We start from the raw sequence: 18,291 nt of genomic DNA on the forward strand, positions 1-18,291 counted from the left end.
CTGAAAACTTACTATACTTTTATCACAGGGAGGGAGCAGGTAACATTTTTGGATTTCCAACCTCAGGCATATCCTGGCTGTGTTCTGACTGTGTTCTGGCCAAAGAACTTAGAGTGGAGCAATGCGTGCAGGGCTGGAACTAGAGGGGACTGCATCTGGGGCATGCGTTCGCCCTGTGGCCTGCACGCCTGCCACGCCCCTGCCCGTCACACCACCCCCAGGCACCGGCGTGTGCCCGGTGCATCGCGCCCTCACACCCCCTTGGTGTTATGCCACTGAATGCATGCATTCGTATTAGCATGACTCCACCTCTTCATTTCCATTTCTCCAACTACGGTAGGACATGACAAAGAAGGGGAACATGGGAATATGTTTATTACATATACATGTTTTGTTAATTATTCATCACTGTCATGGGCAGAGCATGAGTGGAGCATTTCTGCTGTTAAGAAACCAAATGTTTTGCTACCTGCTGTAGGGGTACTATTTCCACTGGGCTCTTTTTGTTTGGGTAATTGTAATTAAAATTAATTGGACATTAATGCTGTCAATCTCATCCAAAGGAAATCAAATCCTCCAATGGTGTCCCTGGATTTCTTAGAGCTCAGGAAGGTAGAGTTTTAACTGGTATTAATAGGGAGAGAAAGGGGGGAGGGGTCTCCAAAAAATCTTCATCTAAACATTTTTTCTTAAAACAAGTCCATTTTTGTTGATCTGAGGTGGGTAGAAGAGGGCCTTCCTATTGTGAGTGTTATTTTATTCTAACCAGATTCCAAAATATGTGTTTGTATGCGGTTCTGACTTTGTTGGATTTGGGGTTAAATTCCAAAGATATTTTTAGAACTCTTTAATTCAATCCCTAGGTAACTCGAAACCCTAGGCACCAGATTTGGGGTTAAATTCCAAAGATATTTTCAGAACTCTTTAATTCAATTTCTAGGTAATTTGAAACCCCGGGCCCCAGATTTAATCTTTAGGTAAAATTAAATGTAGCAAAGAGAGATCTTCTGGACCTACTAAAAATGCAACTCCTATGTTAATTGATCTTTCTTCTCCCCATTATTTACCCTCCCCTGTTAAGGCTGAGAAACCACAAGTCCTTTTGGGTTCTGACAAGCACTGCTGGGTCCTGAATCTTTGGGGGTTCTTAAGGATTTGAATGCAATGGGAAAGGAAGGTTTGGTAGAGACTGGTTTATTAGCCTCATTTGACGCTCTTCCTCCAATGGAACAAGATGATTTGATTAATGATGTTCAAATTCTACAGGCTGCTCTAGAAAATATTAGTAGGGGGCATATCAGGGGTGTGGAACTACCCTTGGCCAGCATGTTATCTTGTGGTAGGTTCTCTATACCTGAGATTCTAACCATAATACCTATGCTCAGCTGCTGATCCTTCTGAGCCTATAGTTTCATCTAAATAACTGCTTCCAACTTTTCCAGTCAAAGTTCTTTCTTTCTTTCTTTCTTTCTTTCTTTCTTTCTTTCTTTCTTTCTTTCTTTCTTTCTTTCTTTCTTTCTTTCTTTCTTTCTTTCTTTCTTTCTTTCTTCCTTCCTTCCTTCCTTCCTTCCTTCCTTCCTTCCTTCCTTCCTTCCTTCCTTCCTTCCTTCCTTCCTTCCTTCCTTCCTTCCTTCCTTCCTTCCTTCCTTCCTTCCTTCTCTTCCCTTCCCCTTCCTTCCTTCCTTCCTTCCTTCCTCCTTCCTTCCTTCCTTCCTTCCTTCCTTCCTTCCTTCCTTCCTTCCTTCCTTCCTTCCTTCCTTCCTTCCTTCCTTCCTTCCTTCCTTCCTTCCTTCCTTTAGATGGCAGCCCGGAGAAGAAGAAGAGTTTGGATTTATATCCCCCCTTTTCTCTCCTGTAAGGAGACTCAAAGGGGCTTACAATCTCCTTGCCCTTCCCCCCTCACAACAAACACCCTGTGAGGTGAGTGGGGCTGAGAGAGCTCCGAGAAGCTGTGACTAGCCCAAGGTCACCCAGCTGGCATGTGTGGGAGTGCACAGGCTAATCTGAATTCCCCAGATAAGCCTCCACAATGCAAACGGCAGAGCTGGGAATCAAACCTGGTTCCTCCAGATCAGAATGCACCTGCTCTTAGCCACTACACCACTGCTGCTCCCCTCTAACCCCCTGGGAGGGGACCAGGCATAGCACATGGTGGCCAAATAAGATGGTATATAGGAGGGTGGCGTGGGAGGCAATCAGTGACTCCCCCCCCCCCCAAGCCGTGTGGAACAGCTCTGTTTTGCAGGCCCTGTGGAACTGTCCAAGGTCCCGCAGGGCCCTGATGGCTGGAGGGAGAGCATTCCACCAATCAGGAGACAGGGCGGTAAAAGCCCTGACCCATGTAAAGGCCAGCCACATCATTGAAGGGTTGGGGACCACCAGCAAGTTTGCCTCTGCGGATCGCAGAGGTCAAGTAGGGACATATGGGGAGAGACAGAATTCTTGGAATTTTACTGGCTGGAATAATTGACCTAGGGACCCTGGAGTTAAATTTTTATTTCCTAGAGTTTCAGATAATTATGATTCAAGAAATTTTGGCTAAGGAAATTGTTAATTTACCAGATTTCATCGTTCATGTAGTAGATGTCCATCCAAGTTCTTCTGAGGGAAGTCCAAAGTCTGGACTATAGCTTGCCTAGTTTCAACTGTGCTTAATTGCTCCCATGTAACTTTAATTATACATATAGCTTTAATTGCCTCCTTTCAGTTTGCACTTTCAGCATTGTTACAGTTCGCATCATTTCCCCTCTTAGTTATTACAATTTATTCTCCCCTCCCCCCCTCCATTAAATGCGGACTTTTTGGAATAAGTTGGGGGCATTTTTAGATAAAGTTATTGCACAACATTCAACAACATTGTTATTTATAGCAGGTGATTTTAATGCCTGTATTAGGTTGGATAATGAAACTCTTCTATTATCAGGGCCAATGGACTTTTTTATTGACCTGTCATAGCCATTTTTATATGAAGGGATAATTTTGCTAGGAAGCAGCTACTTAACTATATTAAATGACCTCACGATTCTAAATGGATATAGAGAATTATTTACAGTACGTATCTTACATGATACACAATGGTGCTTGCCTAGTTGAAAGGAAAAACAGCACTTTCATGTAATGGGTAGTCAATAATGAATTTATTACTGTACATCAATGAGGGAAATTGTGGACAGCCATGATGCCAGAGGAGAAAATGAGCGGAGGGAACCTCAGAAGATGGTGAACAGGCAGGGAATCATCCTAAAATGGTGGACCGCAGGACAATCTAAAGTAACAGAGTAGAAAGGAGGGGGACTGCAAATTCAGGCGGGAGAAATAAAATGTTTCCTGTTTGTCTGCACAGGCAAGGAGAAAACATTTTGAAAATGTTTGAAGAAAAAGAATAACTAAAAACAGGATCCAAATAAGACGTTTTGAGCTGGAAACAAACCCTTTTCAAAACATTTTCGGGGAAAAAACTATATGGAACTTCTTGTAGGAAATGTTTTATTTCCTGCCTCAAAACGTTTTATATTGGCTGTGCGGAAAGGGCCTATATATTGGCCTTACCAGGTTTGCTTCCCGAGATTCACAATTTTAGGATGAGTTACTATTATGGAGGTGATAATTTCCCACAGCAAGTTATTATTTCCTTCTCATCAGGTTGTTTGTTGCCATCTGGCTTTGTTTTAGACCTACTGCAAGGAGAGAAAAAACTGTGAGACCTCTTAGATGATTACCGGAGCCAACCACTGCAGCAATTAAATTTATGTATTCCAGGGGATTGCAGACTTCTGCTTAGTAGTCTATTCAAGCCATTTTTTACAGAACGGACAGTGCCTCTCATGTCTGTGTGAAGAATTTCTTGGTATGATGATGAGTTCAGAGGATTCGTTAGAGCTGAACTTCACCAATTTAAATACACTAATCTACAGGCTCATTTACTGGAAAAAAATTCTTTGAAATGTGCTTTTAGAACCCTGGTTAAATATAAAAAGTGCCTTGAATTGGGAAAAGGACGGAAGGTTCTTATCTTCACTATCAATAATTGTGGCTCATTCTGCCCAAATGAGATGTCCCAAGGATGGAAAAAAAGGGAAGGAAGTCCGTACAGCTTTTCCCCCCCAAGTTATTTCAGTTCAAACCATCTTTTTTAAAAAGTTGTTAAAATGTGGACCTTTCCCCTGAAGTCATCTGCAAGACATCTCCCGCTTGATGTGCAGAGCTCGGGAGCTTAGGAGATGGCTTATTTTTCCCAAGTGACTGTTAAAGCTCTCTGGTCAGTTTGCTCTGCCGCTGGTGCCCGACATTTTGTGCTGCAGGAATTCTGTGCACGCAGCTATCTAGTGAAGGTTACCCCGGACATTTCCTCTACAGGCTTCAATCCTGGGCATCTTTTCAGCCACAAAATGACGTGGTTGTACTCAGCTCATCCTGCAATTCCGGCAATATATAGTTTTCCTTCTTTCTTTTTTTAAATTTTCAATGAGCTGTCTTCGAAGACACACAGACTTGATTTTGGAATCCATGCCAATTTTCATGTTGAGTCTTTGGGTCTTCCAAGACAATTCATTAAGAATATAACAAGGGGAAACTATATATTGCCGGAATTGGCAGGATGGGTTGAGTACAATCACATACTTCTTTGCAAAAAGGCCCTATTTTAGACAGAAGATTTGCACTGTTACGTGAGGGGGGAAATGAAGTTATAGCTAAACATAACGTCTAGCAGGTGGCTTGTTTTAATTATCTAAACGTTATGTTTAGCTATAACCTCACTGGGAAAGTTCACATTCATTCAGCTACTAAAATTACTAAGACCAACACAAACACTCTTTTAGAGCTTTTCTATCCTAAAGGAGGTCAGTGTGTACCTGTGTCTATCGAGGTTTTTAATGCCAAAACAATCCCTCAGATCTTGTTTTGAGCAGACATTTGGAGAAACGGAGTCTCTGAGTCTCTGGAATATACTCTTCTTCAGTTTTTGCAAGGAGTGGCTAGCTGTGTAGCCGAAATTGCCCTTAGAGATAGCACAGTGTTTATTGGCATCCAGGGCTTGAATTGCTGCCTTTAACCTGAGATTGAAAAAATATTTTTACAGTGCCTAATGCCCAGGTGGGGCTTTGGTATCTTGTGAAGGCAAACAATGATAGAAGTTCTTCAGAGAGATGTGTAATCAATAGAGTTGAGTCTCCTGGCCTTTCCTGTGCTATGCTGAGGAATATGGATTACCATGAATGAAGCATCAAGAATGACTGGGGGAAAGACTATTGATTTTGACTGTGTCAGTGCTCTATTTCTGAACTGTGGATTCCTTCCCCTTCAACCGTTTTCTCATATTTGAAATCCATTACAATCCCTAGCCAGATGGAATGTCCTGCCAACTGCAGAAATTAGAGGACGATTTGCTAAAACTCCATTTTCAGAACGCTTCTGTGATTATGTATCTGGTACAACAGAGATTGCAGACCACATCTTGCTGTTCTGTGATCAACAAACTGATCTCAGAGCTTTCTGGATTACTACTGTTTTGTCTAGATATCACTTCCCCCACAAGGTCTTGGGTGGTATCATTTTTATTAGCAGCTCTTGATCTAGAAACAATGCAAGCGGTTGCTAAATATCTCACAAGTGATCTTCCTAAAACATTGTTAAAATTAGTACTATTTGGTTGATTTATGAGAAACTGCATAGACCCATTGTTACATAATTTTAATGTGTTGCAGAGTTTAAGAGATATATGTATTTTATTGATTTTTTTTCTTTGTCTTGTCATGTTGTATTGGTTTGTCTGTTTTGATCTGTTAGCCATTTGTTTTATGCTGAAGACCATTGGTCATAACAAGCGTAAGAATAAGAAAGAAAAATCTTCAAGGCGTTTTGGGGAATCCAGAGTCTGACTAAACTGTATATGTCTACCAATTCTGCATGTGGAACATTTTCCTTTCCATTTCATATGGCATTTTGCAGTCCAGACGTTTGACATCTGGAACGTCCTAGGGGCCTGCATAAAAGGAAAGTTGCTTTGAACCACTGAAAAACAAAGCCAAGTTCTGAGTTGTTTTCATCTTTCTCTGGGAGTGAGGGGAGATCAGGATCTAATTTGGCTCTGAAAAGCTACCAAATGTCACACATTCCGCTCTGGGTTAAAGGGCTTGAAAGTGGCTTGCCTGCACAGCGTATTTTTCTCCTCATAGATCTGTCTGTTTTGAAAGTTGTATTTAACTTTCCGAAGTCGCCGCATGAATCATTTGTGGATTGTTCTCTTTGTTTAGCGGAAGAAACAATCAATAACTCACCTTTTTCACCTGTACTTCTTCCGCTTTGTTCAAGTTTTTCCATCAGGCAGCTTTACTCTCGTCCTTGAATTCTTGGTTTTGCTGACTGACAGTTTTCCAAATTGATTTATATGGTGGGCAACACAATGTGGTTCCCTTTTTCTCCTCATTACCAGCACCACAAAATCTTGTATACTTCTTCCTCATACTCTTATTATTATTAATGTATTTGAAGTATTTATATTTCAGGAGCAGCAGTGGCATAGTGGTTAAGAGCAGGTGGACTCTAATCTGGAGGAACTGGGTTTGATTCCCTGCTCTGCCGCCTGAGCTGTGGAGGCTTATCTGGGGAATTTAGATTAGCCTGTACACTCCCACACATGCCAGCTGGGTGACCTTGGGCTAGTCACAACTTCTCGGAGCTCTCTCAGCCCCACCTACCTCACAGGGTATTTGTTGTGAGGGCGGAAGGGCAAGGAGATTGTAAGCCCCTTTGAGTCTCCTGCAGGAGAGAAAGGGGGGATATAAATCCAAACTCCTTCTCCTCCCCCTCCTCCTCCTCCTCTCCTCCTCCTCCTCCTCCTTCTCCTCCACATGAGGTGAGTGGGGGTTGGGAGGGAGGTTCGCTGTCAAGCCCCAGCTGACTTATGACGACCCTGTAGGGTTTTCAAGGCAAGATACTATCAGAGCTGGTTTGCCATCTGCTTCTGGATCATGCCCCTGGTATTCCTGGGATGTCTCCCATCCAAATACTTGACAGGGTCATGGCTGAGAGTGTGTGACTGGCTCAAGTTTACATGGCAGAGTAGGGATTTGAATCTGGGTTTCCCAGGTCCTAGTAGTCCAACACGTTAATCGCTACACCATGCTGGCTCTCAAACATAAACACATAGACAATTCTCCATGTAGCTGTCATTGTTGCATGGCAGCAGAGAATTCTCAGGAAAGTTTTCTCTGTCCTCTCCTTGCAGCAACCAGTGCTAACCAACCAGTGCCGACCCTCAGGGGCGAAGTGAGGGGGAAGTGCGCCCAGTGCGCGCACACGCCACACGCCCCTCCAAGCTGCTGGAACACCCCCGTAGGGGCGCCCCCCGGGTGCGTCACGCCTCCCCCGTCCCCTTGACGCTATGCCTCTGCTGACCCTGCATAGCTTCCACAATCTGACAAGACTGGGTTAGCCTGGCCCATCTAAGTCAGAGCTGAAATTAGTAGGTGATCCTAGTTAGAATATAGCCTACCCATCTTTCTTATAGTTTCTTACATTCTGAAAGTTTTTTTGAAGTATGGTATAGAATTCAAAATCTGATTCTTCTCACCGGCATTCTGAAGCAGTGCGATCCCAGGCAGGCAGATAGACTGATAGACACATAATGTGATTCTGTTGATCGACCATAGGTAGGACAACTGGGCGGATTTCCCAGTCTTACCCACTGTGCATGGCAAACTATCATTAGGAACCACTCTGCCAAAGAAAGTCTGTAGATGTGTCCTTCTTGGCCAGGTTATAGCAAAACTGGCTACTCAAAGTAGCTCAGGTTTCAAAGAAAAGCGAGTATGGGATGTCTCTTAGTATCTCTTGATGAGGTTCATAGGACTCTTCTACATTCGCAAGTTCCTTGCATCTAACTTCCTGTTTCTTCAGGGTTTTTTTCCCAGTTCTGCACATTATTTACTTCCTCTAATGTAAAATACTTCCATTTGAAATAAATACTTCCATTTAAAACTGCAGGGAAATATGCTTCATTCAAACCTGTGTGGTGTCAAATCAACCACTAGAGGGCCCAACACAACTGTGGAACTGAACCCCCCCACCCCGCCCCCACCCCACTGCAAAGGAACAAGAAGTTAGATGTAAGGAACATGAGAATGCAGGAAAGCCCACGGTTGTGGACTCCTGGGACTTCAACAGTTGACATAATTATGGCATGAGGTCACTGTTCACCACATGTTCTGTGCTTTTCCTAAAACTGCACTGGGGAGAATCGCCAAAAAAATATCAGCACTCAGGCGACTATTCAGAAAAACACGCAGGAACCTCAGCCTTTATATAAGAGCCCTGTTCCTACTCCACACGTGAACGCGCAATCTGGTTCTGATTTCAGTCTTTTAAAATTCCAACACCTTGTACCGCGTCCACACAAATGTTTGCTTTCCAGTCTGTTCAAACAGATTGCTGTTTCTAGGCAATTATACACAGAGGGCTACAGCATCTTATGTCATAATCAACAAAACATGAAAGCATTACACAACTAATTTCATGTTAGAATACTCTGTACCACAAGCGAAAGACAGCTGGGCCCAAATCCCGCATCACAACTAGTTCTTCCATTTTGTTATGATGCCTACTGTGTGTGTGTGTGAAGTGCTATCAAGTCACAGCTGACTTATGGCAACCCCAGCAATGGATTTTCATGGCAAGTGATTAGACAGGGTTGGTTTGCCAGTCTTCACTGGAGGTTTCCCTTCCAAGTCATGACTTTGCTTAGCTTCCAAGATTTGACAAGATTGGGCTATACCAGGGGTCTGCAACCTGTGACCGTCCAGATGTTTATAGACTACAATTCCCATCAAACCTGCCACTTGGCCATGCTGGCAGGGGCTGATGGGAATTGTAGTCCATGAACATCTGGAGAGTCGCAGGTTGCAGATCCCTGCACCATAAGGTACCTGGGCCTGGAAATATCTAATATTTTCTTAGGACCTTTGAAGACAGCCCTGTAAACTTTATAATACTGGCCCTTTCCCCACTTACCTTTGTCCGAGGGTTGCTGCGTGCAATTCCGAGCGCGTGCAATTCCCAGCGCGCTCCGGCTTCCCCACGACCCCGCGTCATCAAAAGGCGCCATTTGAAAAGGCGCCAGGAATTATACGTGCTGAGGGGGTGCGAGAGAGGCAGCGTTGGGGCGGCTGCATTCTCGCCGCCCCTGAAGTGGGGAGTGCAGCTGGACCCCGCGCTACTTTAGGAGAGTAGCGCAGGGCTTAAGGTAAGTGGGGAAAGGGCCACTATATTGTTATGTAATAGATTGCATAAAATGGATTGCACAATTAAAAAAAATAAATAGGAAGTCAGTCACCTGGTGCTTAACAGAACCAGATGAGTAGGTTTGCCAGGTCGGGGGGGAGGGCAGGGGGGATATCTGGAGAGTTTGGGAGTGGAACCTGAAGAGGATGGGGTTTGGGGAAGGCAGGGACTTCAGTGTAATGCCCTGGAGTCTACCTTCCAAAGTGGCAGTTTTCTCCAGGTGAACTGATATCTGTTGCCGGTTATACCATGGGTTAGGCCCCTGATTGATAGGCAAAGTTATAGTTCATTGGAAATACAAAATCTTCAACTTCCAAAGTGTGCACTGGGAAAGAAAGGGAGTAGGATAATGCCAGCTTGAGGGTTTCCAAGGCTTCTTCCCCTAATGATAAGCCATATTCTTTGCCCATTTTATTTATTTGTTTATATTTCAAACTTACTATACCTCCCACCCCCGAGGGCTCTGGACAGTGTACAACTTCATATGTCAGATAAAAACATCATAAAAACATATCTCAAGTCTCAAAGTCTTTAAGTCTCAAATACTTAAAAACAGTTTCAAGATGGCAAAACAGCTCTATATAGTCCCCCTCACTATAGGGAATTTTGCATTAAATGGCAATTTATGGATTGTCCAATTGGAGTTACAAACTCGGCTGAACCAGTTCAGAAGAGGTAGGCACTTTGTGGAAAGTCTTGAAATTTTTTTGCCCCCCCCCCCCCCCACACACACACACATCTCCATGCATGTCCAAAGTGTTGGCAGTCAAGCATTTGGCTCGGCTCTGTGTAATTTTTGTAAAATATGCCCAGAACAAACTGAGGTACTTAATAAAATACTGTTCTCGGAGACCAATCCAGATCATACAGAATCATTCTGTGGGTGACGTCAGATCTTTGATAGCTTTTCCCCAAACAATCAAAACCACTGTCACCCAGCGATGAGCACTGCATTTGTGAATTGTTGTGAGTGTCTCGTCCAGCAAAAAGCTTTGGGGATCGCTTCAGCCAGTTAGAGCCTGTCCACATATGTTTTCAAATGCAGGTCAGGAAATAAAATGCTGGAAGCAGCCCCAAGCACCTTCATCAAAATTCCGGAACGGCCTCTCTAGCGTTCACATCTGTGTCTGATCGACAAACGCAGGCTCCATAACAGATTGTCAAATTCATTGGAACCAGTTTCTCCTTAAAGCCTTTCTGTTGTTGATTGTAAATGAATCCCTCCTGTCTTTTCTTCAGAGAAACTCCCTTTCTGGCTTTAGAACATTAAAAAAAGAAAAGAAAAGAACGGCTTCAGATCTGTCCTTCATTTCCTCCTCCTTTGTCTAGTCAATGGCATACATTTGTGGGCCCGCTCAGCCTTCCTAGTTATAATGAATAAATTATTGACTGTGGAGGTGACCTTTCGGCTACACTTTTTGTGAAAAGAGCAGGGTTCTTTGGCTGTTTCACTCCATCCTTTCCAGCATCTCCCCTCATGGTAGGTAAATGGTTACTTTTTGAAGTGAGGCCAAGCTACCCTCCAACAGAATATGAAATGAATGTTGCTGGCAGCTGGTTAGGCTTGTTATTTTTTTAAAAGGGAAGAAGAAGAGTTTGGATTTATATCCCACCCCCCTTTCTCTCCTATGAGGAGACACAAAGGGGCTTACAATCTCCTCCCCCCCCTGCAGCAAACACCCTGTGAGGTGTGTGGGGCTGAGAGAGCTCTGAAGAACCGTGACTAGTCCAAAATCACCCAGCTGGCATGTGTTGGAGTGCACAAGTTAATCTGGTTCACCAGATAAGCCTCCGCAGCTCAAGTGGCAGAGTAGGGAATCAAGCCCGATTCTCCAGATTTGAGTGCACCTGCTCTTAACCACTACACCACGCTGGCTCTCAAGAAGAATTCAGGGAAACTAGAAAGCTTACTCCTTAACATTTCATTACTGTTTGTTGGTTTAAAGAATAAATAGGAGAGGCCAGTGTGGGAAATTGGACATTTTTTAGTCCAGACATCCCCCGCGCTCTTTCCTATTCCATCAAAGGTCCCTTATGTTAAGGGGACGGCCATTCTCCCCCTCTTGGAGTAGGTTTTAAATGTGGGTTCCGCTGGACGTCTTTTTATCGTGTTAACTGTCCTATTATATTAACTGCTGTTTTTAAAGGGATCTAGAAAGCTTTAAATGGATGGAGCCTGTATATTTGTAATTTATTAACTACGCTCCCTGTTTGTTTGTAGTAGATTTTATGTTGTATACCGCCCAGAGTCCCCTGGGAATAGGGCGGTATAGAAAACAAAACAAACAAACAAACAAACAAATAAATATAGGCAGTTGCCTCAAAATCCTCCCTTTCTCGTTCCTCACATAGCTGCCAGAATATCCAGGGATCAGTGCAATGGGAATAGGCTTACAGTAGAAACCTTTACATACCACAAACAATGCCGAAAGTAGGGCTCATTCCGCACATGCAGAATAATGCACTTTCAAACTGCTTTCAGTGCTCTTTGAAGCTGTGTGGAATGGCAAAATCCACTTGCAAACAGTTGTGAAAGTGGTTTGAAAACACATTATTTTGCGTGTGCGGAAGGGGCCTAGATTACAACGGTGGAAGACAATGCCGTAAAAGCAAGATGATATCTTCAATGAAAGTGGCAGCAGAGTGCAATTCTTTCCCCTTTTAAAAACCCTCTCTTGCGCTGTTCCGTTATCCTACAGTTCTAGTTTGCTTCATAAAAATGCCCTCGTGAAAATTTATGTTGGGTTTCTTCTTGCACTTCATTGCTGAACTAGAAATAGTGCCCTCTTAGCCCTGCTTTGTAAAGTAGACTTTTGTGGTGTTCGTGGGACATCATTTTCCCCTCTCTTTTTAAAAAAAGTTTAACTGAGAACATAAGAAAGGCCTTGCTGGATCAGACCGATGGTTCATCTGATGTAGCAAACAATCCAACCAGTGGCCATGATGGGATTTGAGAATGAGTTGTGTTAGAAGTTTATACTAAATAAAAAATGCTCGGGCTTTGGTCATAAAGCACTTCTCTGTGTGGGCGGGGGGGGGGGCAGATTTTTGTTAAATAATTTATGATGTTGTTCAAAGACTTTAATTTCAGTCAGCCAAAGAGGGGCTGATGGGGTAAAGGAATCCAGAGTATTTTGACATCTGTGCCTATACACAGGCTCTGTGAGATCTCTCTGTTGTTCTGCCAAGATCCTTTTTTGTTTTTAAACAGACTAAAAATGACTTAATCCTTTTTAGTTTTGTTTTTAAAATAAATCCCCTTTCCTCCCCAATTAATGCCAGTGAGTGAATGGTGCCCACCTAAGGGTAAGGAAGCTTTGTTAATTTATAACTTTCCTCTTGGCGAGACCTGGTGGGAGGAGAGGTGGGAATTATGTTTCACAAACTAAGGGAAGGATTGCTTTGATGGCTTCTGAATGACATTTTATCCACTGAGACCCAAGTTTTCCCAATGACCTGAAGATCAGTATGTCTACCACCCTGAACTGAGGCTGTTCTTCCTCTTCACCAAAATATTTCTATCACATAAGCCAGATTGTGTCAGATCAATTGCCCAGATCAATAGGCTCTGTTGTGCATTGGTCAGACTTCACCTGGAATTCTGGGCACTGCAATTCAGGAAGGATATTGGCAAGATGAAACGGGTACAGGAGGGCAACCAAAATGGTAAGAAGTCTGGAATCCATGCCCTGCGAGGAGAGACTTTGGGAGCTGGGTATGTTTAGTCTGGAGAAGAGAAGGTTAAGGGGTGACAGGATAGCCATGTTTAAATGTTTGAAGGGATGTCATGTTGGCGAGGGAGCAAGCTTGTGACTTCCTGCTTTGTGGGGGTTCGACTTGATGGTCTTTGTGGTCTCTTCCAACTCCTCCAACCATGATTTTATGATTCTATGCATCTAATCTAGCAAATTCTGGACAGATCAGCTATTCATAGCACACTGAATAGAGACTCAGTATGGTGTAATGATAATGTTGCTAACGTCCAGGTTTCCCACAGAAGTTGTATCGCTGCACCTTATTTTTATCTCACTGTAGTAGAAGCAGAGACAGAAAGGAGATCCAGGGGTGAAGGATTCTCTGTCCCTGTGAGAAGCTAGTTGACCTACCTCCATGTGCGATCTAATGGCCTCCCAGAATTAAAACTGATCTCGAGACTACAGAGACGAGTTCCCTTGGAAAAAAATGGCAGTTTTGGAGGATAGACTCCATAGCATCACATCCCCCCCTCCTGCCTCACAGATTTTTTAGAAATTTCCTGGGAGGCAGCAGCTCTGTTTATAGCCACCATTATAGCCACCCCAAATCTGTCCAACTCCCCTTCAAATCCATTTAAACCACTGGAGCATTTAGGCAACTGAAGTTAAACCATTTTGCCTTGCCTTCCTTACCTCGTTGGGTTCTGTCAGCGTAAATATTTTTCTCCCCGTCTAAATCTGATTGTAGACAATGAGGCAATCTGGGAGAAAAGTGTTGAAAAAGACTGGACACAGTCAGGTAAGGCAGGCTGACAATTAGGTTCCCTCACCTATGCATGCAAGTTTTGTTAAATAGCTCCCACAACGCCTTTAAACATAAATGGATGGACATGTGTATACAAACATGTGAATCTCTCCTTTATATTTCGTTTGGTGCTTACTGAGGCAGAAAAATCATGTTTGGAACTTCAGATTGTAGACAGTGCCTCTCATGGCTGTTTTCTATACAGAGGGGTTTTTAACAAAGCACAAATGCACTTTAAATGAGTGGAAAAAATGAAAGAGCTTTTAGGCAGGAAAAATTTGCAAGCTAGGACATCTGTACAGCACAGCTGGTCAGGTCATGAGGTGGACAGTGTTAGTTCAGACTGCAGCAAATAAAAATTACCATATCAGAGAGGAATATGGTAGTTTTGCCCTTTTGCATGCTATGTCAATCCTCCACTTAAAGGGAATTGTTACTGGTGGAGAACTTTGAAAAGCAGAACCCCTCATCTACAATTTGAAGTAATGCTGGCCATTCTACCACCTCAGCACTCCGACATATAATTACCCTCTCATTCTGCTGCACATCTAGCCCAAGTCTATGATTCTGAGGAAGAAGTTGTGTTTTCAAGGAATATGGCTCTGTGCCAGTGGGCCATAGTTCACAACCTTGGACAGCTAGTAGTTTTGACAGTAGTGAAGGATTTAAACAAATTGTTGGCCAGAAATCTGATGCATACTGGACAGAGGAATGATAATGAAGAAGAGTCTAGATTTATACCCCGCCTTTCTTTCTTGTAAGGAGTCTCAAAGCGGCTTACAAACTCCTTTTGCCCTCCTCTCCCCACAGCCGACACCTTGAGAGGTAGGTAGGGCTGAGAGAGTTCTCAGAGAGCTGTGACTAGCCCAAGATCACCCAGCAGACTTCATGTATAGGAGCGGGGAAACAAATTTAGTTCACCAAGGGGCTTTCCCCACTTACCATTTGCGGCGCGCTACTCCCAGCACGCTCCCGGCACGAGTGATTTCTGCCGTGGGGTTGTGTTTCCCACTGCCCCGCGCAGAAGGTGCCATTTCTTCAGCGCCAAAAATGACGCGCGCTGAAGGGGCGGGAGAGCGGCAGCGTCGGGGCAGCTGCGTGGTTGCCACCCTTGCAAGTGGGGAGCGCCGCTGGACCCCGCGCTACTTTCCCGGAGTAGCGCGCAGCAAATGGTAAGTGGGGAAAGCCCCCAGTCATGTGGAGAAGTGAAGAATTAAACCCAGTTCTCGAGATTAGAGTCCACCTGCTCTTAACCACTACACCACGCTGGCTCTACATCTGGTTCTGCACAAATGTGTTAGGGCAGTGATAGCGAACCTTTTTGAGACCAAGTGCCCAAATTGCAACCCAAAACCCACTTATTTATCGCAAAGTGCCAACACGGCAATTTAACCTGAATACTAAAGTTTTAGTTTAGAAAAAAATGGTTGGCTCCAAGGCGTGCGTTACTCGGGAGTAAGCTTGGTGGTAGTCGGTGGCTCTGCTTTGAAGCAACCATGCAACTCTTCCAACAGGGGAATCACGACCCTAGGAGGGTTTGCTCAGAAGCTAGCCCCATTGCCAGCAACCGAGCTTACCCAGGTAAAGGATCACACTTTAGTTCTTTGCATGAAAATCAGTGGGGTTTAACAGTGCTTAACAGGGTTACCTACATTGCTTCCCCAAAACTAGGTCTTAGGTTTAATGCTAATAATCGAGCCCAGTGGCCCAGGCCAGCCTAGATGTGTGGGGTGGGGGGACGACTCTGTTTGCGCGTGCCCACAGAGAAGGCTTTGAGTGCCACCTCTGGCACCTGTGCCATAGGTTCGCCATCACTGAGTTAGGATCAGGGTTATATAAAGGAGTTATATAATGCTCTATTCAAAGAAACTGAGGAGTAGTTTTGTTGTTTATGTTTATATTTCAGGTATACTATTCTTGTGGTGCGGAGTTCAACTCGTTGGAAAGAGGTCTTATTTTATCACCCGGTTTCCCAAACAGTTACTCTTCAGGCATGCACTGTATTTGGCAGTTTTTCATTCCTGCTCGAATGTACCTAATGCTGGAAATTTTTGACTTTGATGTGTTTGAAAGCACCAGCAAGAACCAAAATGACTGGGATAGTTTCCCTCCTCCTCCCAAAAATATCAATAAGGAAGTTTCTCCCACTGAGGAAAACCTAGACTTTTTCACTGTGTTACCTACGAAGGGACCCTTGCTTCAGGATTCTCACGTAACGAATTTTGATAGCCTCCAAGATAGGTTTCTGGAGACCACCTCTTCAAAACACGAGTCCAAACCGTTCCCGCAAACAGAAGAGTTAGCAAGCGCTCAGCCTAGCGGACTACCATTAATGGAAACAGACAATCTCACTTTGCCGAGACAAAAGGGGGATGGGCAAGAGACTAGTGAAGACCTGAAGGATAAAATCTTGTTTGTGCACCTCACATCTAGAGAGAAAAGAGAGGATGATGAAGGCCAGAAGAAACCTTTAAAGGAAGTAGCTTCTGGGGAAGATGGGACCATTTCAGCAACAGTGTTAACCACAGACACGTCCTCCACCCAGCAGTCTCCAGCTGATGTATGTCCCCATGACGTCTTGTATGTCACTGACCTCATCACCTTTTCTTCTCGCTTCTGCGGCACAAATTCACCATTGAACAAGGACATGGCTTTTGGGTCTTCTCTGAAGATGGTAGAGGTCATTGTGGAGCTGATCACGACCACCGATCGTGGGCGAGGCTTTGCGATGCTGTTTGAGTACAAGAACGATACAGAATCGATTGTCGTGAATGATTTGACGAATGGGAAAGAGAATATCATGATGCTGGTCATCATCACAGGGATTCTTTTCTTTGCCCTTGTCCTGTTGTCCACACTCTGTATTGCTTGCAGGTAGGTGCTGCCATTGTTGATCAGTTGGTTTCCCTGGATAACTCTTTCATATGTCTACTTTCAGCCTAGAACAGGGGCTCCAACCTATCTGAGCCTGCGGGCCCCTTTGGAATTCTGACAGACAGTTGTGGGTCTATCTGCAAAATGGCTGCCACCAGAGGTGGAGCCAACCTCAAAATGGCTGCCAACCACAAAATGTGAGAGACTGAATTCATTTGTAACTCTAATAGTAGCTCTTCAATATTTCCCTTTAAAAACAAACACATTATTTTAAAAATGTTCCTGTATACACACAGTCATGCAGTGAAGATCCTTGTGATAGGGTGGCAGCTGCTGCTGAGGCAACTTTTACAAAATTTGCCCAGCCAGTCAGATTGCCAACGCTGTCTTTACCAAATTTCTTCCTGCGCCGTTAACATCTGGGAATCTTTTTCCTCTTTTGCATTTGGACACCCAAGATGTGAGCAACGGGCAAGAAGTGACAAAGTAGAAGCTTAAGTGTAATGGCCATAATTAGTCCCCGGCAATTGACTCAGGACTCTCATCCTCTCTAATCTGACTTCTCAATGTGACATCCCAAGTTAGCTGACCCGGAAGAGGGCAGCCTCACGTTGCTCGGTCCCTGGGGAGAAAGCCTCCACAGAAGGAGCTAATGACCCAGGAATGATCCAAACGTGTCCTGCTTTCTCCTTCAACTATCCAGGCCTGTCCTTAGAAGACCAGAACAAGTCACAACTTGGCTACCCTTTCCTTCCCATCCTCTTTCTGTTGTTATTATGGTTGTTGTTATTATTATTATTATTTCTTAATCTGCTGCCGCCTGGCTAAAAGTAGCAGCTCTCCCACCCCGCGGGCAGCCAAATGGCACAGGCCGGATTTGGCGCCTCGCGTTAGTTCTAATGAATGGGGTCGGTGGTGGTGGGGTAATCAACAAATGCCTGCCCCGGGCTCATTCCCTTCAGCCACAGTGAGCTCTCTGGGGAAACTCCAAGATTTTGCCACACTGTTGCCTTTGTTTACTGGTCGAAGAAGGAATGAAAGCTTCAGTTGTTGGTTGGCCAATAATTCTAATTACTTTTGGCCAGGAGGCCAGGCCTGAGTTAGCGGCTGGGTTGTTTTTCTCCCCTCTTTCCCAAGCCCCCAAGAACAAGAGGCTTGTCTACCTTGTTAGTTTTAATCGTGTCCAGCAGAGCTGCAAGGGAAACCATAAAATGTAGAAGGTCTGACCTGCCAAGGGATTCTTTCCAAATGCAATACCCACTCCTGTGTACTGACAGCCATCCCTTCACCGTAAGAGAAGGATCCTGGGGGTTTTTCCCCCCGTTCACAGAAAGTGTTGTAATTTATTTGGAAATGTATAGGCTAGCCTATAGTCCTTCCGCACTTGCAGAATAATGCACTTTCAATCCATTTTCAATGCACTTTGCAGCTGGATTTTACTGTGCGGAATAGCACAATCCACTTGCAAACAATTGTGAACGTGGATTGAAAGTTCATTATTCTGCGTGTGCGGAAGGAGCTGTACATCTACTTGATGTGGCTTGATCTGTTTTCCCGCTGTTAGGAAGGAGAAGCCAACAAAATCAGAACTGAGTTCCATCGAAAGAAAAGCCCAGACATGCCTGATTCGATGGGGTT

General features: G+C 44.2%; 1 protein-coding gene across 1 annotated transcript in view; it reads left to right on the forward strand.

The window, feature by feature from the left end:
• LOC125442557 overlaps nucleotides 1-18,291 on the forward strand; it is a 53,066-nt gene that overhangs the window by 19,295 nt on the left and 15,480 nt on the right. Inside the window, exon 2 of the mRNA XM_048513990.1 lies at nucleotides 15,686-16,653. Within this exon, the coding sequence (XP_048369947.1) occupies nucleotides 15,686-16,653 (968 nt within the window). The remainder of the gene's footprint in view (nucleotides 1-15,685; nucleotides 16,654-18,291) is intronic.

The sequence above is a fragment of the Sphaerodactylus townsendi genome, linkage group LG13 (genome assembly GCF_021028975.2).
Source record: "Sphaerodactylus townsendi isolate TG3544 linkage group LG13, MPM_Stown_v2.3, whole genome shotgun sequence".
NCBI lineage: Eukaryota > Metazoa > Chordata > Lepidosauria > Squamata > Sphaerodactylidae > Sphaerodactylus > Sphaerodactylus townsendi.